This window comes from Eurosta solidaginis, chromosome 5 (assembly GCF_040869045.1).
Source record: "Eurosta solidaginis isolate ZX-2024a chromosome 5, ASM4086904v1, whole genome shotgun sequence".
Lineage (NCBI taxonomy): Eukaryota > Metazoa > Arthropoda > Insecta > Diptera > Tephritidae > Eurosta > Eurosta solidaginis.
This window is the reverse complement of record NC_090323.1, coordinates 198,864,885-198,883,816: the sequence shown is the minus strand read 5'-3', so window position 1 is coordinate 198,883,816 and position 18,932 is coordinate 198,864,885. Positions and strand designations below refer to the sequence as shown.

General features: G+C 39.0%; 1 protein-coding gene across 4 annotated transcripts in view; it reads right to left on the bottom strand.

Annotated features, from left to right (window-relative positions):
* The window catches only part of RhoGEF64C (Rho guanine nucleotide exchange factor at 64C), a 648,841-nt gene that overhangs the window by 175,740 nt on the left and 454,169 nt on the right, over nt 1-18,932 (bottom strand). For all 4 annotated transcript variants that reach the window (XM_067787395.1, XM_067787397.1, XM_067787398.1 and 1 more), the window contains exons 4-5: nt 14,430-14,529; nt 3,839-7,331 (exon numbers count right to left, since the gene is read on the bottom strand). In XM_067787395.1, coding sequence (XP_067643496.1) covers nt 3,839-7,322 — 3,484 coding nt within the window. In that variant the 5' untranslated portion in view covers nt 7,323-7,331; nt 14,430-14,529. The remainder of the gene's footprint in view (nt 1-3,838; nt 7,332-14,429; nt 14,530-18,932) is intronic.

The window sequence follows — 18,932 nt, the reverse complement described above, 5'->3', positions numbered from 1 at the left end:
CCTATCCTGATGTATGACTCGAAAGGGTGGACGCTGTCGAGGGAAGATGGGATGCCACTTAGAGTATCGGAAGGAATGTTTTTTGAAAAATGGATAAATGGTTCTTGCCGTTAAGTTTAATGATGAACTAAGCCAGTCTTACGCTGATGTGAAACGAATGAAAGCCAAAAGGCTTTGCTGGCTAGGTCATATTACGTGAATTAAAAAAAAAAAAAAAGAATTTCCATCGATACACGTGCTCGAGGAATAAGGAACACGTCCACTTTGCAGATGCATCAATTACCACCAAGAAAGGATGCTGGGTAGGCAGGTATAACGCTTGCGACCGAGGTCGCCAAAGTAGCTAATGAAAAGACGTTTTGATGCCATACAACTCGTCTGAACCCCTTGAATGCTACACAGGATATATACTAAAATCAGCCTGAGATGTATATAAAATCATGTTTAGAATCCCTACTTTCGAAAGTCTAGGAAAGTATTCCAAAAAGTGGCTTCCGTAGAATCTAAGACTTGTTCTAGCTAGAGTCTGGCATTCTCAACGAACGTGCTCTACAGTCTCTTTGGTAGTGACGTCTTTACAACGTCAGCAGTGATCATTATGCGCGATACTCATCTTTTTTGCATTGGTATCTAAAGGCCAATGACCAGTAGAAACCGCTATAAGCTTATGGGTGTCTGCTCTAGATCTACTAAGTAGACTCCTTGTGATTTTTTCAATGTAGTCTAGCCAGATAGCTCTAATATAGCACACAATCCATGGTACTCTTCCACTTTTGCTGAGCTTTGTTCACATAAAAATTACTATTGTCTAATTTCCTGTCACTAAGCCTCTATGCACCAGCTCATAAGCCATCTCGTTTCATTCGATCCCCTTATGATACACGCTCATCACCACGATATGCGGAGCTACACAGTACCTATGTCACACAAAGAAAGGCACTTAAAATTGCCATAAAAGAGAGCAAGAAGTTATGATTTAGGGAACTGCTGGATAATGTCGACCTAGATCCTTGGGGATCAGCCTACAGAACTGTGATGGCCAAAGTTAAAGGACCGATATCACAGCAACCTACGTGCCCGATACTGATCAATATTATTGTTGAAACCCGGCCCAAGATCGCTGGACTTATCCAAGCCAGGATCTAGAAAGTACGGAAATTCCGAAAATTACAGAGCAAGGGGTGCTGGACGCTGCAAAACGAGTTGCTGATAACAAATTCCCAGGACCCGACGAAGACCAAACATAGCCCTTAAAGCCGCGATCACAACTAGGGCTACATTATTTACTGATCTTTTTAATGCCTGTATGCAAGAAGGCGTGCTCACTCGCACGTGGAAACGACAAGGAATTGTCCTATTGCTGAAACGTGGTAAACAGCCGGATCAACCATCCTCATATAGGCCACTTTGCATGCTGGATTCCCTAGGGAAGATTTTCGAGCGTATAATTAGTGAGCGCCTACAGCTGACTCTAGAAAGACCAGGTGGCTTATCGAATAATCAATATGGATTTCGCAAATCAAGATCCACCGTAGATGCAATACAAATAGTCGTCAATATAGCTAGAGAAGCTATCTCTGGAGGCCAAAATAAAAGGAAGTTCTGTGCACTGATTATGTTGGAAATCAAGAATGCTTTTAACACTGCGAACTGGATGCAGATAATGACAGCGCTGCAAAGCTTCGGCACTCCAGCTTACTTACGCAGAATAATAGGTAGCTATCTTAAAGACAGAGTACTTCTTTTTGACACGGATCAAGGAGCAAAAGAGTACAAAATCACAGGAGGCGTCCCACAGGGATCTGTTCTCGGTCCAACGCTTTAGAATTTAATGTATGACGGGGTGCTAAAGATTGATCTACCAGAAAACACGCAAATTGTGGGATATGCTGATGATATTGCAGTGGTAGTAGTGGCCAAGAAACTGGACCTGCTTCAAGCATTATGTAATGACGCCGTAGCAAGAATAAGGGAATGGCTGACCAATACGGGACTGGAGTTGGCTAACCAAAAGACGGAAGTGGTATTACTAAGCTCCAAACGGTCGGCGAACGAGTTAGTCTTAACTGTAGGGGATCACCAAATCACTTCAAGGGATTCCTTAAGATACTTAGGAGTGTACATTGGCTCTAAGTTAACTTTCAAAGAGCACTTCAGAGCGGTGGGGGAGAAAATTACCAAAATTAATGGATCACTTATGCGAATAATGCCTAACATTGGTGGTCCGAGCGAAGCTACACGTCAGCTATTGTACACAGTAACCAGCTCAATAATATTATACCCAGCACCAGTGTGGTATGGATCTAAACAGACCCATCAAAAATATATATTAGCAGCGTACCGACTTGCTCCTTTAAGAATAGCAAGTGCTTATCGGACGGTGTCAGACGAAGCGATCCTGGTTCTAACCCGGAAAATCTCAGTGGACTTACTGGCAAGCGAAATGGCCGATCTGTATAACACTAATATCGAGCGACCATCTTAAGAAGACAAGAAAAGAGCAAGGACACAAACAATAGCTAAGTGGCAAGAACGGTGGGAGGCCTCGAGTAAAGGGCGTTGGACTTTCACACTAGTTTGGAACGTAGCTCAATGGAATGAGCGGAAGCACGGCGAACTGAACTACCATCTCACGCAGATAATGAGTGGACTTGGCGGTTTCAAAGAGTATTTATGGAAGCGTAGGATAGAGGAAGATCCTCATTGCCCAATGTGTACCACGGAGTTAGAAAACGCAGAACACGTTATGTTCCACTGCCCCCGTTTCCACGAAGAAAGACTCACCTTGCATGGAGTCTTTGGGCAGGAACCTACCACGAGAAATTTAGTATCACATATGTGCAACAGGAAAAAGTGCTGGACTGCAGTGAGCAAAATGGCATTTATAGTAATGACACGCCTGATGGATGCTGAGTGGGAGCGCAGAGAAATGCGCATGCGAAGCAGTGGCGATTAAATGGACACTCAGAGCAAATAGCGGGAACCTGGACGCAGGGACAACAGTAGGCTCTTAAAAAATGAGAAATATGGAACGCCACCCTGATGCATTGGGCATTTTTCAGCCGTCCCGCAAAAAAAAGACCTATAACTAATTGTAGGTTTTTCGAATCGCGAGGTCTTCTGCTTGAAACACACTTAAATATGGCAGCATTTTGAATAACGTAGGGATTTTTTAAGAATGCGAATATATTACAGCCTCCACACCTGAATCAATCTTGCAGCGATCGATATAGCAGAGATGAATGTCGTAACTGTATCGCCTAGATGGTTAAGCTCCAATTATTTGGAATTATCAGCTTTTGTAGTTAATTAAACGACAAATGATTTGGTGCAGTAGGTGTTGTGAAGAAAGGACTGTGAGCCATATAAAGACATAGATCTGATGTTGACTACCATAAACTTATACTGCGCTGCGGTTGTTCATTTCATAAGGTCGTATTAATAGCTACTGACCCGTCCTGAAAACAAAGACGGCGCCGACCTTCGTTTCCTATGGAAGCATGATAATTGAGAGTTGCTAACAGAACGCTTCACTACATCTGTCTTCAAAATACTCATCGAGCCACTTTGTAAATGCACACCCAATTCCCCGGCATGTTACATCATACAAGCTTTTATAAAACTTTCATACGCTTATGAGTATATTTATGAACCCGCCAAATTACGTTTACTGCACAGCACGAACAAAGCTAGCCATCACGCTGCTTGTCCTACGAACTAGCACAAGAATGTGGGAGACGCGCGTGTCCTTTGAAGGACACACACACACACACTTGTACATTTTATATCAATAATTAAAAGCTAACAAAGCGGCAAACATAAATATAAATGAACTTACCAAGAAGCTTCGCTTTTAGCACATCATCAACAACGGCTGATGCGGTTATTGGAGCAATAGGCATACTGCTGCTGCTGTTGTTGTTGTTGTTGACAACGTCGTGCACATTCAAAGTTACTGAACTGTTCATATGGGTACTACTACCACCAATACCACCAACATTGTTATCATCATCGTTTGCATCCACGTACACATCATTCTCATCATCGCTGCTATTCTCAGTATTATTACTTTCTTGGTTGTTGTTGTTGTTGTTGAGGTTGTATTGCCCATTAACGCCATCATTTTTGACATCGTCATAATCATCAAAATTGTTGTCATGTCGTATGACAAGTGACAGCAGAGGCGCAGTTGTTGATGATATTGGCACTGTGGTTGATGCGGTGTTCCTGATGCCGAGTGATTGAGCATTTGTGGCTGTTGTTGGTATTAATGATGTTTCTGCGCCAGCTGTTGTTGTTGTTGTTGTTGATGATGATGATAATGATGATGACGCTATTGCTGTCGATGTTGGTTTTATTGCTTTTATTGTCGTTGATGAATGCGTCAAACTGTCTGCATTTTGCTGTGTAATCAACATTTTCATGTTACTTAGTGAGACAATTTGGTCGGAGTTTGAATTCTCGTTGGCACTACTTTGCCGGTTGTTGTTGCTGCTGCTGCTGCTGTTGCTATTGTTCGCGCTGTTGGTGTTATTGTCAATGTTTATGAGATTTATATCCTCGTAATGCGTTGATTTTGTTGCATTGCTAGCATCAACCAAATTATATGCGTTGCTGTTGTTGTTGTTACTACTAGCTTGTGCAATCACCTGCGTCATCAAATCGGAATACTTTTGCAATTCGGCCAATAATGTATCCTGCGTCGGCAGCAATGTCGGCAATGTGACTGATATGCTTCGGGCTCCCTCACTTAAATTTGAGTTGGTGTTCATCATCGTATTGGTTACACTTCCTAGCCCTGCCAAACGTTGCTGTTCACGCTTACGATTGTAATACTCATAATTGGATTTTGATTTGAGCGTCTCACTTCTATCATCCACCAATGTCTGGCTGCTGTTGCCATCATCTTCTGCTTCCTCATCAGATACGAGCTCACGCATTTCGTCCGCATCAACCTCAAACGCCTCATCGCTACTGGTCGCGTCACTCTCCAGCGCGTGTACTATGCGTTCCTCTACTCGAAATTGTACTTTCTTTCTGGTCTGCGGTAATGGTATGTAAAATTGTGATTTCGCTGTTGGTGTTGTTGGCGAGTTTGTTCCATTCTGCTTTGCATCCGTACGACGTTGATTAGTTGGTGTTGCTGTTTTCCTGTTACTAGGGCTCGAGGGAAGATTAATCTCTTGCTGATCCTTATCAACCGTCTCTAACTCTAAACCGCCACTTTCTGTGGCTGCTGTTGACGGACGTTTGAGTATCGATTTGATATTTTGTGTGGGCGTGACTGTTAGCAGCATAACTCGTTCACCATCAATGATTGTAGGAGTTGTAAGTGTTGTTGATTTACTGTTATCAGCTTGCGTCACGCCTTGTTGCTCAGCTTCACTTTTTGTACTTTCTGTATTCTCAGTTGCTTCGGACTTTCGTATGCGCGTTGTACGCTTTGGTGCTTGTGCTGATGCTAATGAAATTGATGCTGTTGAGCTATCGAGTAATTTTATTTGCTTATCATCCACACTTTTCTTGACAACCAACTGCTTACTCATTGTCCTCTTTGTCACTGTTGTTGTAGTAGCAGTAGTAGCATTTTTCTCCAACGAAGCCTTCCCAGTCACCGTGTTCGCATTGCTCTCCCCCGCCATCACTGTGCTCCTTGTTTCCTCTGCGGCAACTATTATACTCTCGAAACTCGCACGTCCATTCTCACTTTGCTTGATTAATGATTTGGCTGTGGATTTGCCAGTACCCAAGCTAATGCGTTGTCCTGCTATAGCTTGTACATTACTATAGCCACGCTTGCTACGCCGCACTTCCGTATCATGTGAGCCGCTACTGGCAGCTTCCTCATTAATGTTTACATTGGCCACTATGTGCGTATCACGTCGTAGCGTCATGCTTCTGCTACTTTCTATCTTTGATGTTATTGTTACAGTTGTAGCCTTTGGCGTTTGTTGTTTCTGTGCAACCGCCTGCTTAGTCGTGAAAGCAAAGGGTGGCGCTTCTTCAGTTAGTGCGGCATCTGCCACATTAAAATCATCATTTTGCGGCATGAACTCATTTTGAGATGTGGCAACAATGCTTGCAGCATGTGTGGATAATTTATTGCGTGTTGTTGCCGTAAGAGTATTTGGTGCACAACTATTCGTTGGACTTGGCGATGCCGACGATGTTGAGTTGATTGAGATCAAATCATAAGGATTGACATTACAGCGTAATATAGAACGTCGTGTGCGATTTCCACTGCCACTAGACATAGCGCCGGAAACATTTAGTAGCGTATCAGCATCCTCCATGAGCCAACAGTCGTTTACATCTGCCATACCGCTACTCCTGCTGCTGATGTGTGCTTTCATCACAGGCGCTGGCAATTGCCCACGTTTGCGACTACGTCCACGCACAGGACTTTCACTTTTAACACGTCCACGTAATTTATCCTTATCACGACTACTGCTACCTGCATTACGTCCAACGCCACTACTACTACCACTAATCATACCCGGTTCGGGTGATAGCAAACGTGTGCGTCTCATTAAATCGTATGGATCCTTTTGTGGATCCAGTATGGTAGGACGCATTTTCTTTGTTGTGCTTATAACGCGTACTGTGGCTGCACCACTAGTAGGCAGCTTCGACATGGTGAACATACCGCTTGCAGGTAGGCGCATTGTGCCACCAACACCGATGGGCGTCAAAGGTAAGCGTGAACCTTTGCATTTTTTACAAACGCTCGCTTTTTTCACCTCCCGCTTCGTGCCATTCAAGTACTCAGGGCACGAGCAAATAACCACTGCAAGTGGTTGCATGTAATTGCGATTGGGCGAGGATGTAGATTGTGGCATAAAATGATGGTAGGTGGGGCGCGCGGGTACACCACGTACCGTACTATAGATCCATGGCTCGGCATATTTCATGGAACGTGAGAGTGCACTTGGTAAATACTCATAACCCACTCTTGCACCATTCGCCGCTGTGCTGCTACTACCGCCTTCGACAACGGCTCCCCCATTACCGCCACCATTGCTTATATGATAATCACTTAGTTGTAGTGTTGGTAAATGCATTGTTTTTGTAAGTGTGTGAAATTGTTGTACTTGGCTGTGACCAAAATTATTTGCATTATCTTGAGTTAATTTGCTTGTTGTTGTTATGAGTCTCGTTGTTGTTGCGGTCGCTGCTACTTTTTCAATTTGCCTTGTGCTTGTTGCAGTTGTCGTTGTTGCTTTTGACTCGGTAGCTGTGGATGTTGTTGTTGTGCTGTTACTCTCTGTGGTTTTCGTAATCTTGAGCCGTTGACTCCACGTTTTCTTTGATTTGTCGTACATCGGCGAATACTGTGAAGTAAGAAGATAATAAAAATATTAAACTATGAGATCTTTGTTTGTTTGTATTGTTTTCATAAAGGATATGTTGCACAGTGTGCCCTATTAATAAATCTAAGCGGTTTTTAAGAATTTATAGTATTGTGATGAATATTAGCAACACTAAGGGGTACTATCATCTCTAAGCCAATACTAAGCAGTGACTTGTATGCACATCAACAAATCAATCATTATGTCCATCCAATCAGCGGAGAGCAACGCACAAACACATGCATATATCTGAGATACTCCCAAAAGTATGCAATCATCTGTGGAAGTTTCACTCACATATACACGCGCATGGGCTATGCGAGAAGCTATAATATTCGTGCATCTGTAGTTGTAGCTGAGAAATTTATAGCTGGTAAACGAGTAGTAAATTCTAGAAATAGAAACGCCTAGAATTATGCGAACGAGACATTACAGAGTATAAAAGGAGTTAAAGCTGAGTAAGCAGTAATCAGTTTGATTTAAGCACGCTATCTGTTGAGAAGTAGAAGTGTTATTGTGAAAGTAGTCTAATAAATATCATTTTGCATTATTGAATATTGGATTGATTTATTCAAAAGTTTAGTGATTCGAACGTTAGCAGAAGATTGCAAATAAGCGGAATTGCACTAAATTTGTTACAGTATATAAATCGAGATATGGATAAATGGAGCTCATTTTTTAGACTCGAAGTTTTTCAACAATCCTATTTCCCCATTTATTTTTTTCTAATTTTACCTTCCTAGAAAACTTTGAAATAATATGAATAAAGTGCGCCTAAAGGTATTCGGCGTTAAATTATTTCTGTGTCTGCCAAAAATGGGTCAAAGTCCGGTTAAAAAGTAGATCCCGCGATAACGAAATATAAGCTAAGCAGTTGGCATTGCTGCCCTTTCTACAATGGCCAACCATTTTATATTTTTTTCTCCAAAAAACTTATCAGATCGGTCCGTATAGCACTAGAATCGAGGGAACAGCTAAAGACGTCAAGAAAAGTGAAGGTCACAAATAAAAGTTTAGGGGAAGAGCGGTGGAAGGAATCGAGGAAACGACTTTGGATGATCACGTTAGTTCGATATATATAAAAACTAAACTAACACCTCATCTAAATTTTGACTGAGTACGGTATTTGCAAAGAGTTTGTATACAAGCGTAGGATAAAGGATGACTCTTTTCGTCCACACTGCCCCACCGAATAGGAACCCACAGAGCAGGTAATGTTCCTTCGCTCTCATATTTGCACAGTATGGGGGAGAGGGGTGGTGCGGATAGGTTTAAAACGTTCTCGTGTTACTGAGGGCTTAGGATATTACGTCTCAGCCTACCAGTGTTGTCGTATGACATACGATGACATTAGAGAGAGTTACGGATATGGGCAGCTCATTGGCAAATATTCAAACGCGTTTTGAATATCATTTGTAGGCTAATAAGAGCGATGTCTGTGGACATACCCACTCATTGTGCTCGCAAGCATCAAATTGAACCCCATTTCCAAATTATCGATCTAATACCACAGTTGAAGTTAGACTTATCTAGTTTAAGACCTTCAAGAAGCGGGTTTGTTTGCCTATTTAGAGCTAGAAGAAGCTTAGAACTTAGAAGAGATTTTAGACCGATCTTCTCTTCCAATTTGCGTCGTGCTCATTTTAGGTTTTCCTCCGAATTTCCGCCAATTCGGATCTAGTTGTTTTATGCCGACTCCGAAAGGCATCTTCAAAGCAGACCAGCTTTAACGTAGAAGCTTTTAATGGCAAAAGGCACAGTGTATTAAAATGGCCAAAATGATGGTAGTTTACGAAAGTTTTCAAAATATAGTTGTGGTCAAAACCAGCGGAGTTTAAGTGAGAAACTTAGCGAACATTACCTTGTAGTGGTAGCGTTGCCGTAGCTTCAGTTTTTGTTCTTGCCCTTAAGAGCATTCATAAAACTACCAGAGGCCGTGATAGCCCATCGCGCACCGAGATTCGACTTTAACACTGAACTATACATTATTAGAGGCAAACCTATATCCCAGAAGTTTCTGTACATGAACCCTGTAAAAGCGAGTTAAAGAGACTTTCCTTAAGCAGAATTTACAGCTAATTCATCGCACAGAAACGCATTTTATTCGCCGCCTGCTTGATGAAACCCTCCTGTATATTAAAGGGACTTTCTTTCATTTCTTTACAAATTTGGGTTGTGGAGACACCGGTCTAGGCGTTGTGCCACCCTCAAAGCCATTTTACGTTGTGATCGGAAAAACTGCAGTAAGCCGGACGAAAAATGGCACCGAAAATATCACAATTCCGAAAGCGAGCTCCCCATAACCATAATTTATCGATATTTTATCGAATTGTTATCAAGCTGTTTTCGAAAAGCTAATGATTTGCCATCCAAAAGTTATTTATTTGTTGTGGAAAAGTTATCAATTTTTTATCAACGAGTTATTGGTTTGGTATCAAAATGTGGTAGGTTTGTAATCGATTATAACGCATTAGACAAATCATTGGATTGCACCGAAGCAGATACCTGTAACACTTTAATATAAAATCCACACAACATCGATAAATCTACGGTAGAAAACCCGATAATATTTTAATAACAAGGGACTCTAAATGATAATTTCGATATCAATATTAAGCCGATTACAAACCGATAACTCGTAGATATCCGTTTTTAGCGATATAAGGTCGAAAACAAGACGATAGTACATTGAAGACAAACCAATAACATGCCGAGAACAAGTTGATAATTCGCCGATGTTGCCTGTTATCGATAACATGGCGATAACACGTATATAATTTGCTAGGTGGGTGTCATCTAAGGCTGGGGTAGCACTAGGTAATCCAGAGTCAAAAATGAACCTAGTTCATATTTAATCAAACACAGGTTACTTTGTTGGTGGTTTTGGCTCAAACACACACACATACACACCCAATTGCAATAGTGATGGGGAACTGTAACTTAGCGGTAATTAATGGGAGAGGGGACATGCGTGGGGTGGATTGATAGCGTCCGGCTGATGTTGGAATTGGTGGGACAGGTGTCAGAATACGAGTGAATGGTTGATGGACACCCTGCTGTCCGGCGAGTCGCAGATAGGGAGTCGGTGGACTGGTGGGTGCCAGTGGATAAGGTTGCTGCGAGATCCGCTGGGCCGATTTCCAAGCAACCAATGGTTGGAAAAACTGCTACAAGGCGGTCCGAAAATGACGAGTCGGTGGATTGATATATATGGTTGGTGAGTCAGTGGGTCGATTTCCGAGTAAACCGAAGTTTGTTGAAATCAATGTGCACAAGAATACTTGCATCGATTTCCAAGCAACCAATGGTTGGAAAAACCGCTGCCCGGCGATCCGAAAATGACGAGTCGGTGGATTGATAGATATGTTTGGTGAGTCAGTGGGTCGATTTCCGAGCAAACCGAAGTGTCCACAAGAGAGAAAGGTGAATTGTTTTCCAAGCAACTGATGGTTGGTGTAATCGATGGCCGAGTGGTACTGGTGGCTGGTTGGTGGGAATATACCCAGATAATTCATTGGTAAGATGGCGGTAGATTCACCTGTGTATGAGGGAAGGTGAAGATAGCAACTTGGTTTCTCTCCGCCCAATCTCCAGACACACCAAAAGGTAGTGTGAGATCGAGATCACCTGCTGCAAATCAGAGGTGGAGGGCCTGTGCAAGGTAACGCATTACATGTGTTAACACACAATGTTTATGGTAAAGATTTACACTATGTTATTGTTGTTGTAGCGATAAAGGCACTCCCTGAAAGGTTTAGGGAGTGCTATCATTGTTGATGGTCCTTTGGCGGATATATCTACATCCGGTAAGGTCCGGTAACAAGCGCCGTTGTGGTACAAGCCCAACCATATCGGGAACGATTTAATATGATCACATTGAGCATTCTAGGCCATCCCACCCCCCACCTTTGGTTCCAGGGATACTTGCTGTCTCCAGAGCCTCGCCTGCTAAGTGAATTGAAGTCGCAATGGGTAGGTGAGGTTGACAATTGTGTTGGAGAAGCTATAAATTGCGTTGGCATCCCTTGCAAGAATAACACTACACAAACCTTTGTCGGGTATTTTTTAAGGCCCCGCTAACCCACGGGGGTGGCTTGGTGGGAGATTTACTGTTTCGTTAGTCGCGCTTTGTATGGGCCTTTCGTTCACTTGCTGATCATTGTTGTAGTGGGGGCGCATAAATGTAGTGGAAACTATATGAATGTCGGCTTGTGATGCTATTGAAACCGGCATTTAAAAATTACAACAAAAAAGTCACGTAATGGACCCGAAGAAGTTCAGAAATGACCTCAAGGTGGTCACGAAAGTAGTCCCTGCATAAACCCAAAATGTTGGTTCGGTATGCAGTATGATTGTTCTTTAAATAAATCAAATCTTTATTTCAGCCGTTCTGTATCTGAAAGGGGAAACTAGTCGAATAATAAATATATTATATTTCCGAGAGTTTCATCTTACAATTTCAATCTCTGCACGCGTCACTGTGCATTAGTGAACTGATCTGCCATTGCCATGTAATTGGTTGGCATTAATTTATAGAATATTTATTTTATTTTCGTATACGGTAGTATTTTGCCAGCAGTTTTGTACGTGTCGAAGGTGTTGCACGTGAAAACCTTGAACAAAAGCTGAAAACGTGGAAAATGAAAGTGTTTGCGTTTGAGTGTGTGTGTGTGTGTGGATGTGTAAGTGGAAGTTTCAGTAATTCGCTTCGGCTATTACAACTGAAGTACCATGTCAGATTGCTACTCTACCCCCACCGCATATGGAAGTACTGTAATACGTCAATAGTTCAGCCGCCTCTGACGTGGCAACCAATTGCTTTTTCCCAACGATGTGAACGATGGGAACGATGAGTTCCCTGTCAGTGGCTATGAGTATTTGTATGCATTAAGGTGGACCGAATTTTTGTTCGCTTATTAATAAGATGTGACATTGGGAGTGTAAAGGGAATTGAAGATAAAAAATAACTTTCAACTCTTCCTAAATAAAAAATAGCACTTGAAGAAATATGTGGTATCGATGTTTCCTTCTTGTCAGGGTCATTAAATTGTTGACAAAATTTACATTTGGTATCTTTATCCACTCTCAGACCAAGGGCTGTTATTTCAGTGTAACCCCATTTACTTTAACTCAAGGCAGTGCGGTCTTACAACCTTACACACTCTTTGGAGATATTCTAGCTAATGGATTACGCGACTTCTAAGAAAGAGAACTTCTATCATGCATTCAAGTAAGGAATTAAAAAACTTATAAAATGGCACTGTGGAGATCATCAGCAAACTGTACCATTAATCCACTCAGTTCACCTTTGCTATGGGCAGAATCCTCGTGGATCTGTTGAAAGTTTATGATTATTTGGATTTGCTAGCTAACCTCATTTCTAGGCAATGCGTTGTTGTACATATGCAAATACCCTTCTGAATGTGTACTATTTTCAGCTGATTTCCTTGAGAATGTTCCAGCTTCAACAGGCCAAAATAAAGCTTTAATCCCTCTTTCTTGACTATTGTACGTGAGCCTCAGATTTCTAAATTTCATAAATTACATACATAAATTATAGGTTAATTGATATAAAAAAACTTTACAAATATTAAAAGACCAAAATATGTCTAACTTGAGCAACCGTTGTGATTATGCCATTGGTCGGCTTGAAACCATCAAAACATGTAATGTTCTAATTGGAAAAGCTTAAATTTCACTTAAATTTTCATTTCGCTGTTAACTGCTCTGTTCGCTCTCAACTGTTTGTTGGATCAAACTTCATTTGAAATGCTAGTAACACCATCAGATGTCAGATGGCATGCGAGATGCATTCGCTGTCAAACATTTATAGGTTGCCTTGTGTGGTTGCTTTAAGGATTGGTTGTACTAAACTCTTACACTAGACCGATTTTTAGCAAGCCGTATTCATTGTGGCCTTTTCAAATTTTCATGCTACGCAGATTGATCTTAAGCTTCTTTGTGCTGAATGGTTGGTTTGAACAGCTGAAGATCTTTCTTTGTTCTTTTGGAACTTTTAGAACTTTATCACATGCGTGGGTTGCAATTCAGTACAATCAATGCCATATTCCATAGTGTCAATGTCCCAGGAATACACTTTCTCTGCATGCCCCTTCGCTAGACATGCTGTTGTGCAGCAGGAATGACGCAATGCAATCGTAAGGTCCACCGAAAGCGTACGGTTGGTACTGGCGGTGGCAAACCTTTTGATATAAACCTGGTCTCCATGATATTACTGTGGTATTAGCGATTAGGATACTTTCGAGGATTTTAGGAAGTACTAGCGCTTTAGATGGACTTGCGGATATAGGTTTGTTGTGCTCCAGATCTAAACCTGAAAGTACTAGCTTTACTGCGTGGGGAAAGATTTGATATTATGTTCACGTTGTACCTTAAATGTCATCCTACTCCCGTTCGCTCTCAACGTAGAAGTGAGGTTGAGAGTTGAATTTAAAACCTAAAGCTATAAATATAAATAATATGCACTTTGATTCTCATCTCGCCTTCTCAGACTGTGTTCTTGATATCTAATTGTGACAAAGTTATATTTACTGCCAGGAAGATCCCCTATCGCCTATAATACAGCCGCGTTTGGGTACAGTTGTTCTGACAGTTATATAGAATCAAGGAATAAATAACCTGAGTTAATGAACCATCGCCTTTGATATATTTTCTTCACTTTTTCAACTCCATCAATTTTCAAAGCTGATCTAATATCTGCATAATTAATTATTTTCACAAAATTTCGTATATGTCAGTCAAAATGCTTTCTTTATCTTCTGTTGATATGCGATTTATTCCTCAAAAGAAACTAAAATTTTTAACTGTCGTTTTTAAAGGTAGGCTAACAGTATTTATAACCCAAATATTCTTAGAAAATAAATAAGAGCTGATATCTTACAGTTCTTCGTGAAAATTCAGTGAACAAAACTGATTATTTCAATTTTAATATTAGAATCATGGTGGAATCAGAACATGCAATACGATTTTTAAATAAACTTTTAGTCTTACTATTTTGACCCGCTCTAATGTACATATCCATATCGCATTAACCATTACATTACGTTGTTATTTATTTACCTTGTTGTTTTTGCACACATAATCTCAATTTGAATAGCTCTTGTAATTTTTCACCGAGTCGTTGCCTTGAAGTAAATTGCAATCAACAACAAAAAACGCACTGAAAATAAAAACGAAAAGAGAAAAATAAGAAAAAGGTAAAAGTATAAGTAAAGTTGTATACAAGTTCGATAAGTTAACTTAAAATAAATAAATTTACTATTGTTTAACATTTACTTCTTTGTCTACAGAAATTGTAATATGCAATAATGTAGTACAGTTTATTAACATATGCATACATTTGCATATACAGTGAAACCTTGATGAAAGGAACTTTAATACAACCATTGAAATTTTCATCACAGACAAATCAAACAAAAAATTTTTCAGAATCTGAAAATAGAGATGATTTTTTAGTACAGAAATATTTTTGATGTGTAAACATCTTTGCCACGGTATGGGGAAATTCTTAATCTGTATGGAATAATAAAGAACGATAAAGCAAGTTTAGTCGGAGCAAGGCACGTGGTACGAAATCGCACAGAAAATCAAGTCAAGAAAATCAAGTCAAACACGTCACCTACATATATATTAATAAAGTGTTTGAGCAAATACATAATTTTTGTGCATGCAAGTGCTCGAGGACACTGCTCTGTTTGTTTTATTTTTTGTGAAAAAAAGTCGAAGATTTAATGGCAAATGTGTGATTTTTATTACTGATACATAAAGTGTTAACAAAAACAAACAGATTGTTAGGTATTCCGGTCCACCTTTTAGTTTATTTCTTTTTAGGGTTTCAATAAAGTGCAAACAAAGAGAAAATAGAAATAATTAAAAACTAATTGAGGTAAATAAACTGAAAAAATATTAACAAAGTTTAACTAGCATAAACTAAAATAAAATGAAAACAAAAGAAAATATAATAAAATTAAGTGGAATGAAATAAGACAAAACAAAAGAAAATGAAATTAAACAAAAGAAAATAAAATAACTTTGAAAAGAAATAAAATTATAAGAACTCAAAGGAGATGAAAATAAATAAAATATGATAAAATTAAAATAAATTAAAATTACTTAAACTTAAATAAATTAAATTAGATTAATTTAATTAAATCCTTTTTATCGACGACTTATCCGTTTTTAATCAAATGGTGTTGGATTCATAATCGAAAAATTATTGATATGTTATCAATTTATTATTAATTTTTAATCGGGGTCTTACTGATTTTTTATCGTCGTTTTATCAAAAAATTATCAATTTGCTATTAAAAAGTTATCGTTTATTTACCCACAGCTTGTAGATGTGTTTTCAGAATATTATCGAATAGTTATAAATTTTTTATCCTAGATTTACCGATTTGTTATCGATTTCTTATCGGAATGTTACCAATTTGTTACCGGCATGTTATCGATTTATTAACGACGACTCACCAGTTTGTTTTAAAACACATATGTACCTTCAAAACTTCAATATAAAATCGATGGCACATATGAAACCCTTAAATAGCAAGCCGATAAAAACCAATAAGAAGACAATGACAGGCTCAATAGCAAGCTTAAAACACATCGAAAGCTCGAAGATATTAATTCACTATAAATAATAAACAGATAATAAAACAATTACTTGTCTGTATCGATTTTTCCCGAAAAGAAGCGGATAGGGCTGTTCTCAAAAAGACCGAAACTATTTGTTTCTAGTAAAGTCACCACTTTAGTCCTTGGGCGAGCTCTAGTTAACTTAAAACCGTTATTTTATGTATACCTATACAACTTCAGGAGTACTTGGTATTCACGCCTTTTTTCTACCATTTTTTTCATAAAGAAGAAATTTTGATTAAAGAAATTAATAAAATAGCTACATACATCCTCCATACTTACCTTACCGGCAAGATTAATGAGTGTGACCATTGTTAGGCCTTTGAGAAAATAACTACATTCATTCATATCATTCATATCTAGGTGCCACTGTTCATCCAAAGATAGCTCTGTTGGTAACTTTTTTTTTTATTGCTGCAAATATTTATAACGATTTCAGTGTTTCTTTTACATTCTCGATAAGTTGTTTCTGATTTCGTTTTTTTTTTACTATACGAGTACGTAAACGTATTAAATTACGGAAGTGAGAATGCGTAGCGCCTGTTGGTGGGCTTACATTATTCTGCAATCAAGTTGGTAAAGTGAAATCATAAGGCAGTTTCATTCACTTCGCTTGCAAAACAAATATTGTGTTAATCGAAAATTGGCGGATAGCAATAAGAAACTGGAGTTCAAGGGTACTTTTGAACTGCAACTTAATGCACCGTTAAAAATTACGTTTTAATTTAAAAATGACTTTGTGTTTATTTTATTTATGGCATCTTAACAATCTTGAAAAGTTCTCTGGTGAATCTGGATACTTCTTCACCTTTAAATGAAGAGCTGTAATTTGTATACAGCTTGGGAGATTTTGTTATTTTGAAAGTTTAAAAAATGTAAAAGGTTGCAATAGCAGATATGCAATTTGCTTTCGATACTAGAATCAAAATTGAAACACGATGATAACGGGAAAACACTCTGTATCCCTTAAACAGCCAAAACAAACCTAATGCATTTTTGAAAAAAAACTTGATGTTCTGTTTGGATCAATGCGAAGGATCTTCGTAGCTTCGGTTAGTATTGCTGATACAGTAAGTCAACATGCTGTTAGAGTTTAGAGGCTCTAAAAGAAAGTAACTGAATGATATCATATTCTCACTTTAGTCTCTCTTTCTTGGCTAACAGATCGATAGCATACCAATAGAAAATGTATAATACTCTATTAGAAATCAATAACATTTCGATAATAATGCGATAGAATTCTGATAACATTTCGATAACTTAAGTAACTTTCTCATAACAAATCGATTATGCGGCGATAATATTGGTAACACTTCGATAATAAACCGAAATTTTGGAAACATATCGATAAAAAAGCAATAAATAATCGATATGCGTTTTTAGAGATAGCAAATGTATAACAATTTTATAACAAATAGATAAGGGAACTGCAGAATATGACAGTTCAAAAGCCCGGCAATAAGCTTAAAAGTATCAAAAAGGAGGCAATTTATTGAAAAGTACAGTTCTCTTCGCTTTTGTTTACTTGGATTCTTGCCAAAGGAAATCAAGACAGCTTACATTTATTTTAAACGTCAATGTTGCTGCAACTGTGTTGAAGTCGTCAAACGAACTAACTCAAACAACTCATTAGTTGTGGCTAGGCGACTCAGACATAATTAGTTTAAGAACTAGCTGGGGATCTCATCAGCAGACTAGAATTACTGACTTCTACCTACCTCAGTCAGCCGCACAAATCGATAAGTAAAAACCACCCTAGGTTCTGAACTAGTACTCAACACATACACACACTTATATACAAACATCCCCTTTGAAAAAGCCTAATCATGTACCTACGAACTATAAATATGTGCAAGACAAACGACAACAACAGATCAGAACAAAAATCGGCACTGAGGATGGCACAACGCCGAAGCCGGTTTGCCTCGAAACAAAATTTGACAACTTATGATGGAAAATGGTCCCAACATACACTAATATTCTAAGCCCCCTAGCCCATTGGGGACTCTCTTGGTGTTACCAGTTGCCGCCAGTTAGTCTTAGCGACTTGCGGCACGACCAAACCCGTCTAAACGGGATTGCGCCAATTTAGTAAGTAATAAATTATTACCTAAAGGAATTTGACATTATCTACTTCAACATGTTAACCTCGATCCAGCAGACAAGCAGACTACATGAATGAAAAGGGGGTATTCAGGGGTAAAAACAATTCCCCCAGTGCTAAGTTCTAATCCGATTTTGAAAATTTTTTTTGTTAACCTCATTTAACAGGAAAACAAGGGGAAACTTATTTTAATGCACAACACCTACAGCTTATTAACAAAATTTACAGGAACAATGCAACAATTGCTTGAAACAAACAAATAGAGCAAATCGCACAGTTGCAACAAAATCGTTAGTTCTTTTTTGTGGCACTTTCGAGAAACTTTATTAAATTGAGGGGCAAAGTGTGTCATGTGGCACTAACATAAAATTGTATTTCTCAAGTGTTGTTGTGTAAATTCGGAAATATAATCAACAATGAGGCGAAGAAAAATCTAACAAAATAGGGTAGGTGTAACAGCAATATTAGCAAATAACAAAAGGCACTCAACCCCAGATGCAAGTTGCAACAACACCAAAATGGCAGTAGCATTCAACATTTAACAAAGTTTTTGAAGCGCTGCACGTTCGGCGAAAAAAAAGATAGGACAAGTGAAAAACAAGGAGAAAAAATGTATTTAATAGTAACAACAACAAGTAACTTAACAAGAGAAATAACATTTACAACAAAAGCAGCATAAATGTGGTATGCAACAAACAAAATATAATAATAAATGCTGTGCAACGGCGAACGCAATAGCAAAAGCTGTCTTATATGGAAGAGGTGCAAAAATGAAGAATGAGAAGAGCAGCGAGGATTGACATGAAGAAAGCAAACTAAATTTA